General features: G+C 46.5%; 1 protein-coding gene across 1 annotated transcript in view; it reads right to left on the reverse strand.

Annotated features, from left to right (window-relative positions):
- Positions 1–8,564, reverse strand: part of STXBP1 (syntaxin binding protein 1) — a 69,930-nt gene extending 61,366 nt beyond the window's left edge. Inside the window, exon 1 of the mRNA XM_015421160.1 lies at positions 8,416–8,564. Within this exon, the coding sequence (XP_015276646.1) occupies positions 8,416–8,452 (37 nt within the window). The 5' untranslated portion in view covers positions 8,453–8,564. The remainder of the gene's footprint in view (positions 1–8,415) is intronic.
- Positions 8,565–9,337: the final 773 nt, after the last annotated feature.

Genomic DNA, 9,337 nt, shown 5'->3' on the forward strand with positions numbered 1-9,337 from the left:
CATTTTGTAACTCAGCCATTCAGGTCTACATTCCATGCCCCTCCTTTCCAGAAGGAGAAACAAACATCCCATTTGAAGATAGGGCTGTCAGGTCCCTCCTGGCAACCAGCTGGGGATGGGGGAGACTTACAAACAGAAAGAAGAAGGCCTAGGCCACATCACTGGTGTTGCACAGGAAGTGACATCATCATGCTAGTGACTCTCGGGTGACACTCTGGTATTTGGGCATATCAGAGTGTTGTCCAGAAGTGGCTGGTGTGATGACATCACTTCCTGTGTGATGCCAGCAACGTGGCCAAGGCTGTCTTCTTTCTACTGGTAAATTCCCTACTGGCCAGCTGATCAGCTGGCTATTTGCAGATGTTGCTAACTATGACGGTGTCTTCAAGCTTTCCCTTTCATGGGGAAATACCATAACAATTTTGATCTCTCTCCCCCCAGCAACAGAATCTGCCACTAGCATCTTTTATATGGTTTTCTCTCTTTTTTACAACCATTATCACGATAGTTACCTATTAGGTCATGCCCCATTCTAAAAGGTGAACAAATTACTTAAGAGAGTTGGTGATGATCCCACTTTTCTCTATCAAAATCCTAATTATATTTCAATAGGGCATTATTATGGAACCAAGAGGTCTGAGGCCTCTGTAGACAATGTAAAAGACAGAACTACTCCATCCAAAGAGGGAAAAGCAGGTGCTTTTCGATTCTGTGAAGAGTCCCTGTCATTGGCTTTTTTTCTCACAGCACTTATATTATTCTCAGTGATTACTCTTCCGTGCCACCAATGCCCAAATAAAGCTGAGACACCAAGTTAAACTGGACAAATCTGACAGAGAGAAAAAGAAAAAGAGGACAAAATTCAGGAGGCTGTGTGTATGTTTCTCACGAGGGATCAAAAGTTGGGATGGGAATATTCAGATGGAACCAGACAGCTTTCGAAAGTCAGCTTCATCCCCAATTCAAACATCGTTTCTCTGGGGAAAATAATTCCTCATATGATCTTTGCCCTCAGGCTCTCTCAGAAAAGGAAGCCACACCAGCCACAAACGGAAGTGAGGAAAGAACAGCGGATGAGTGCACAGCAAGGAAGGGAAACCTGCGCTCTGAGGATGTAGAACATCAGGAAGCCACAGCTGAAGAGACAGTGATGGCAGGTCACATGATTAAGGCAACATCCCAGGGAGGTCCCTATGATCCACACATCTCCCCAAGGCCCTCACCAAACCACAACATAAACTGCGTTTCACAACAGGATATACACAGGGCTGTGCGTAGCTATGAGAGAGATGCAGCGAGAGTCAGCAAAGAGGAAGCTTTAAGAACATAAGAACATAAGAGACGCCGATGTTGGATCAGGCCAAAGGCCCATCCAGTCCAACCCTCTGTGTCACACAGTAGCCAGAAATACCAGTGCCATCAGGAGGTCCCCCAGTGGGGCCAGGACATTAGAAGCCCTCCCACTGTTGACCCCCCCCAAACACCAAGATGACAGAGCATCACTTGCCCCAGAGTCCCTATCTATCCCTTGTGGCTAATAGCCACTAATGGACCGCTGCTCCATATGCTTATCTAATTCCCTTTGGAAGCCGTCCATGCTTGTAGCCGCCGCCACTTCCTGTGGCAGTGAATTCCAAGGGTTAATCACTCTTTGGGTGAAGAAGTACTTCCTCTTATCCGTTCTAACCCGACCGCTCAGCAATTTTATGGAGTGCCCACGAGTTCTTGTATTGGGAGAAAGGGAGAAAAGTACCTCTTTCTCTACCTGCTCTTTCCCATGCATAATCTTATAAACCTCAATCATGTCACCCCTCAGTCGTCGTTTCTCCAAGCTATAGAGCCCCAAGCGCCTTAACCTTTCCTCATAGGGAAAGTGTTCCAACCCCTTAATCATTCGAGTTGCCCTTTTCTGCACTTTTTCCAAAGCTATAATATCCTTTTTAAGGTGTGGTGACCAGAATTGCACACAGTATTCAACGGGTGATTTAGAATGCAACAAAATCACTCAAATATACAGCGACCTGCTGTTGAACTCTGACTTGTGCATTTCAGGGCCATGTAACCAAGGAGTAAAACTGCATGGGGGAGCACTATATTGTGTGGGATTCATGTGATTGCATACCAGTCCACACACACACACAAAAATCCCTGAACAGAGAATGCTAGCATAGTGTGGAGAAGGCCAGGTTAGAACCGTGACATGCTAGCTTTCTACATACGGGAAATGTTTATTTTTGGATGGGGCAGCAGCATCCATGTGAGCCCTGACCTGGAGACAGACGTGGTATAGTCCAGGCATATAGTTCAGAACTAGATCACTGTCCACGGGGCACAACAGTGAGCCTTATGAAGACAAGCAGAATTTGGCTTAAGCTGGGGCTCAGCTGTTGAGACCTGGTGAAATAAATCATTAGTAATAAATAGGCAAGGTACAACATCAAGTATAGGCTAAATGGGGTTTGAACTTGCTGGGACTGAGAGGGGAAAAGATCTCGGGGTCATTGTGGATAGCTCAATGAAAGAGTCGACCCAGTGTGCTGCAGCAGTGAAAAGGGCAAAGTTTATGTTAGGAAAGCGACTGAGAATAAAATGGCCAATATTGTAATGCCCCTGTATAGATCTATGGTGCAGCCCCATTTGGAATACTGTGTACAGTTCTGGTCACCATATCTCCAAAAGGACATTGCAGAGCTGGATAAAGGTCAGAGGAGGACACTACACACTTGATCTTAGCCAAAAGGCCGAGAAGCGATGGTCAGAGGACAACCAAAATGATTAGGGGGCTGGAGCATCTTCTCTATGAGGAAAGGCTGAAGAGTCTGGGATATAGCAGATCTCCATAAAACAATGCATGGGATGGAGAGAATTAACAACGAGAAATTTTCTCCCTCTCCCAAAATACTACAACTTGAGGGTCTTCAATGATGCAGATGGGCAGTAGGTTCAAGACGGACAAAAGGAAATACTACTTTATACAGAGAGTGATTAAAATGTGGCATTCACTGCCAGAGGATGTAGTGATGGCCACAGGAATAAACAGCTTTAAAAGGGGATTAGATAGATTCATGGAGGATATGTCTATCAGTGTCTACTAGCCATGGTGACTAGGGGAACCGCCACATTCAGCGGCACTCTGAATCCCAGAGCCAGGAGACAGTATCAGCCTCTTGTGCCCTGTTGTTGGCCGTCCAGAGGAACTGGTTGGCCACTATTGGTCTGATCCAGCAGGGCTCTTCTTATGTTCTTATCTGAACATAGACAAGAGTGCAAAGCCCCTACCAATCAGTAGTCCCCTGCAGCTATCAGTCACCTTGGAATATTGTGCAGTTTTTAGGATAGGAGAGGAATAGGGTTGCCAGCCTCCAGGTGGGGCCTGGCTGTGAAGGGCTAACTCTATGGTACACAACAGATCCTAGATGAAATCCTTCCCCAAATTCCTCCCTCCACAGGCACTGCCCCCAAATTTCCAGCCATTTACTGGGCCAGAGCTGGCAACAGATGTGGCTTAAAAGTTGGTTTCAGAACCTGTTCAAAAATTAAGTGTTGGTAGCAAGCTGCTGAATATTAGCCGGAAGGAGAAATGGTGGCAGATTTCTTCCGAGTGGTCCCCTTAACATGAAGCTTTCATTCTGACGATACCAGCCCCATTTTTCCTTCTTTGCTGTTTTAACAAATGCCTGAGGGAGTTCTGAAATGAATTTTGCATTCATGGCAAGAAGAGCCACACTTTCTCTCTGGTACAGAATCCAGCAGCCCAAGAACCTTTGCTTGCTTTGTTGTTTAAAATCAACCAAGTTTCTAGCCCTTGTGGTATTGAAAGCAAGCTCTGAAATGCATTCATGGCCCTGAGTGCTATCTCCAGGAGCCAACTGAAAGAGGACTTTGAGCAAACAGAGGTAGGGGAGGATCAGCCTTAGCAACTGTGCTGCTGGATCAGACCAACGGTTCATCTCATCCAGCATCCAGTGTTCCACAGTGGCTATTCCAACTCCTATAGAAAGCCTACAAGCTAGATATGAAGGCTTTCCCCAATTCTACTGCATGCTTTGCAGGAGGAAGCCATGGTAACTGAGCCACATCCGTCTACTGACCAATCAGATGAAACTTTGGAATGGATGCTCTGGACACAACAGCCATGGAGGAAAGAATCAAGGGGCGAGGGGGTTGTGGTGGAGGTTGTGGTGGAGGTCCCACATCCTCAGAGAAATGTTCCTATGCCAGTAATGTTACATTCAACTAAAGTTGTGGTGTTCCACTGTTCAGCTTGGGAATGAAAGACAGAAAACCTCTGAGCATACACAGAAGTATAATGGTTGGTTTAGCCACATGAAAGAAATAGAATATATCATTTTAAAAACAAGTTATCCCACACACTCCTTGGAAATTCTTTAGATGACTTACAATCTTGAACCCAGGTCTTTTCTGCCCAATACTCCTGTATGGAGGAAGGCTGGGGTGTCAGCTTATGATGGGGGATTTGAAGCCAGGCTGCCCTATTTTGCCATGAAGCTTGGGGATGACTGTGAGCCAATTCACTGCTCTGCTTCTACGGCCCAGCTTAACCCATTTCACTGGGGTTGTGAGGGCAAAATGGTGGAGAAAACACATATGCCACCAGGAGTCCCTGTAAGAACAGGTGGGGTAAAAATCAAATACATTTTGGGAGAATTAAAAATAAATGGATACAGTCAAAACCACAGGAAAAAGGAGGGAGAAAACCCCAATATCTAAACAGATGCAGCAGTAATTGCAAACCTCAACTCATAACAGTCATGTCACATTCCTCTGATGAAGGGTTAACCATTCACAATGTGGTAGGAGCCACACAGTGGAATAAAGGATCTGCCTCCTGGCCCTTACTGTCCATTTCTGTTTCTTTCTCCCATTTGGTGGTCTTGCCTCTATGGGGTGTTTTGTTAATTCACAGTTAAAAACAAAAAAAAGGAGCATAAAAATTATCCAACAGCCTACAAATTCTGTTAGACCCAGCATGAAATAGTTGACTAAAATGCAACACTTAGAACAGCAGTAAAAATTATATAAATTATACATTAGGTACACAGACAGACAACAATACAGATCGGGGCAGAAGCCACAAAACCAACAGAGGAAAGGAAATCAAGACTAGGAATGTACAACTTCCCTTCCTCAGATCCATCCTTTCTTAGTCTTTGCAATGACACTCCAAAAGTACCATAAATCGCTGCACTGGTAATAATAAAACCAAAAAGGTAGAATGGGTCAAGGGCCATGTCAAGGCACCTCTGGACATCAGACACCAACTCAAGTCAACATAGGAAACTGGGCAGAGAGGTCATGACTCAGAGTACTAGTTGCCATAAACATCTTAAGTTCCTATGGCATGCTATATCAACTTTGCAGGGAATTCCTATTTATTTAAAATAATTTTAACCCAACATTCCATTCCCAGGTGTCTTACAATACAACATATAATATTGCTGTGTTTTTTTAACACACAACAGCCTCCCCCCCCCCTGCCAACCTAACCTAGCAACAGGAAAGGGGGGAAAGAGGCAGAAAATGATGTTCCTAACCAAATGCTTGGCACAAAAATCTAAGAAGACATTGGGTTCCAGATAGATATTTTTGTCAAGATAGCACCACAAAATAGACCCGATCAGCAATTAACACCCCCTAAGCTCTGTTGCACAGAGGGAAGGTGGCACAGTATAGTCTGATCTTGTCCAATTTCAGAAGCTAAGCAAGGTTAGTACTGGGACGGGAGACCACCAAGGAAGACTCTGCAGAGGAAGGCAATGGCCAGCCACCTCTGCTTCTCATTTGCCCTGACAGCCCCTTGCTGGGGTGACCATAATAAGTCAGCTGTGAGTTGAGGGCACTTTATACACACCAAAGCTCCTGCACTGGGAGTAGGGCCTCAGGTGATCAAACCAAGGAATGGGCAGATGCATCCAAGTATCGGGAAAATGGCCTATTATCCATCCCTCCTCACTTCACCCCACCTTAAAAAAGCACTTGGGAGGAATAAAATACAGCTTAGAAAACTCCAGAGAACAGAGCTTTACGTTTGGTCCAATAGTCCCATTTTTATTTTTAGCTGCAAACAAAAAGGCCTCCTCTGTTTCAATTTCAGCATGGAGACTGATCACAAAGACTGCACTGCTTTCGCAAACATTCCCCCCCCCCCCTGTCAAGGTACACAGTACCCAAGCAGAAAACGTACGAGGCATGGTGATGCGTCAAAGACAGCAGCCGTAGATAGGCCCACGTGCTGTTTGCTTCACGGTCACGACCGTCCCTCCATTTCCAAGGTGTCTCTCTTTTACACACTCTAACAGGGAGCATTTCAGAGGGGACAGAAAAGGGAAAGCTCTTCCCAGTTCCTTTCCCCATTTCTGAATTTGTCAAATAGAAATACTACAGTGTAAAGGCAGGGGAAGGGTGGGATCCTGTCCTGCCTCAAAGAAGGGGGGGGGTATCTTGCCTGTCCCCCTTCCAGCACCTAAGTACCACTTAGAAGCTGGGAGAAAGAACAGACAGATAGAGAATGGTGTAGAGATTGGGATTAACTCTCTGGGCAGGTGATTTCCTGGAACAAAAGAGGCTATAAATATAAGAGGATCATTCTTCCCCCCCCCAAAAAAAAACCCAAATCACATCACGACATTCCTCTAAGCTCTAACCTCAACTGTAGGACTGAACCCACACGGAAAACACCAGAGGGGCTAATTCCTAGATGTAGAAAGTTTCCCATCCCTTAATGTTTACATCTGTTTTCATCTATACTTTGCTCTTATTTCTAGAGGAAAGCAAAACAGTATATAGTATTAACCAGCTGTTTAAAGAAAAAATCCTCAAAATATTCTGTTTACATCTGCCTTTTAAATAGGACTTAGCTGTAATGGCTTAAGGGGAAGGGGCCCAGTGAAGCCATCACAACAAACCTCCATTAAAAGTAATTTAATGGAGTAATTTAATGGAGTAATTTTTTTAAGAAATTTTAGCCAGTATTCCTCCCCTATTTATAGGTTCATCCAACCACAAGCTGGGAGGATTTAACTCCATCATCTAAACGAAGGATTCGTTTTCTGCTGTTTTCTCACCTGACCAGAATAAGCTTACAATCGAGCTAAATTCCCAACATATAACCATCTTGCAGTAGCAACCAACCCCCCCCCCCCACTATACAGAATTCTCTGAATATTCTTTAACACATAGTGACAGACAGCCCCCACCAACACACGCACCAAAAGAACCAAAACAGTGTTTTTTTCTCCAGAACCGTGTGCAAAGCCTGGCCTCTCCCCCCCCACCTTTGGTGTAATCAGAGTAATCTGCATGAAGAAAACTAGAGCTCCCCACTTTACCAAAGAAAAAGAAAAAAACCCTATGTGTTTTCCATTCTAAGGATCAGACAGTTTCACTGGAGATTTCACTGGCATCCCCCTCCCCCCAATTTGGGCTGCATTTGCCTATGGGGTGGCGGGGGAAGAAAGCAAGACAGGAGATATTATTAAGAGACAAGAAGGTGGGGAGGGGGAGGAAAATAACAACCAGAATGCTTTGCACTGACACTGCAGGATTTGGAATAGATCTTCTCCAGAGTGTATGGGGGGGGGGGGTTGTAGAGTGGATTTCTGCAAGCAGCATCAAAACCAACCAGGCGAGGAGATTTCTCAATCTGTGCTGATTATCCAAGGGGATATACATATTTCAGGCTGCGAGATATATTGTCCATCCTGCAATATGTTTTCTAACCCATAAATCCCACCCTCCCCTCCCTCTTTTCATCAGCAACTTTGACATCTCTCTCTGTCATGTCTTCCGATTTAAACAGGAAAAATATTCTACCATAGGGTCTCCTCCTCGCCCCACTTAAAGACCAGGCAAAGATCCGGAACTGGGGGAGGACAAGGGCAAAACAACGCTGCCCCCCGCCCCGCGCTTTAGCTCCTCCTCTAGACAGGACACTGCAGAAAAATGCCAACAGCAGCCACCTTCTGCCTCCCACCCCCCACCATCCACCATCAGGGGGTTGCTTGGGTTTCCTCGAGCTCCCTGAGGCTCTCCTCCTGCCCCCAGTGAGGCCGTGGGGATTTCTGCCCAAATTCAGATTTAGCTGCTATCCTCTCTCTGCTCTGCTTTGACCCCCCCCCCCATCTATTAACCAAACCAACAGTTAATAGGGTTGATATCGAATACTTAACAGTTTTTTAAAAAAATGTTCACCTTAAATAGCAAAACTGGCTCCCGAAGGAGGGAAAGGGCGACACACAAAAGCGGCGACAGACACACGCAATCTTTTGCACAATCCAGATCTCTGAACATCCATCCCTGCACTCCAAGCTGGGGGGGGGGCCCTAATAGTCTTTTCTCATCCGCCATTAAATCGAGAAGAGAGAGGGGGGAAATGAAAAGGGTTTCATGTCTTACTTTCCCCCACGACAGCCTTAAGCCCGGCGGGGGCCATAGCGCCCCAGTTGCTCCTCTCTTTTTTTTGGGGGGGGAGTCCCCTTTCTGCCGCCGCTGCTCCTGTTTCTGCTCGTTCGGGTCCCCGCAGCTGCGCTCGGGCTCGGCTCTCAGCTGACTGCAAAGGGCGGGCGGCAGCAGGGGATGCGGAGGGAGGCGGCGGCGGCCCGGCAGGGCGTGGCCGGATTGTGATGCTGGCGGCTGATGCTGATGCGGGGAGGCTGGTGGTGCCAATGCCACGTCACGGCCCGGCGCGCCAATCAGCGGGCCGCAAGCTCAGCATCGGTGCCTGGCCTCCAGCTCTGCCCATCGGCCGGCTCCGTTAATGGGAGGAGCTGCAACATCCCTGCTGCGGGGAGGGAGCGCGCGCGCCCTGTCGCCCTCCTGCAGCCTTCCGGGGGGGACAGATCGCATCGCCACCCCCTCCGGCACGATAATAAGAATAAAATGGGCACAAACAACCTTGCATCCAATAAAGCGATCCTTCTCCCCGGCCTGTTCTTTTAAATTACAGCTGTCTTATATGGATTTGTTAGAGGGATACAAAACGTAAACCTGATGGGGGAAGCTTTGGCCTCTGTGCCAAACCGGTGCTTGTGAACCTTTAGGGACCATCTGGTTAGTCATAGTGGGAAACCCGACACTGCATACAATAGGAGGTCTGATTCAGCAGGTCTGTTTGATGACTAAGCCCCCCACCCCCAGAATTAACTTTATTAAAAATCGCAAGTGCAAATTCCATCTTAGAAGAGGTGTGCTCTCTCCTGCTGGTCTCACACAGGGAACTCTTCTTTTATCAGTGATTTTCTAAATGTACTGGGCTCAGAAGGGTATAACTCCATTTGGGATTGAATTGTTTTATCTATGCACCAATTTAATACACTCA

This window comes from Gekko japonicus, unplaced genomic scaffold, assembly GCF_001447785.1.
Source record: "Gekko japonicus isolate JY-2015 unplaced genomic scaffold, Gekko_japonicus_V1.1 scaffold40, whole genome shotgun sequence".
Lineage (NCBI taxonomy): Eukaryota > Metazoa > Chordata > Lepidosauria > Squamata > Gekkonidae > Gekko > Gekko japonicus.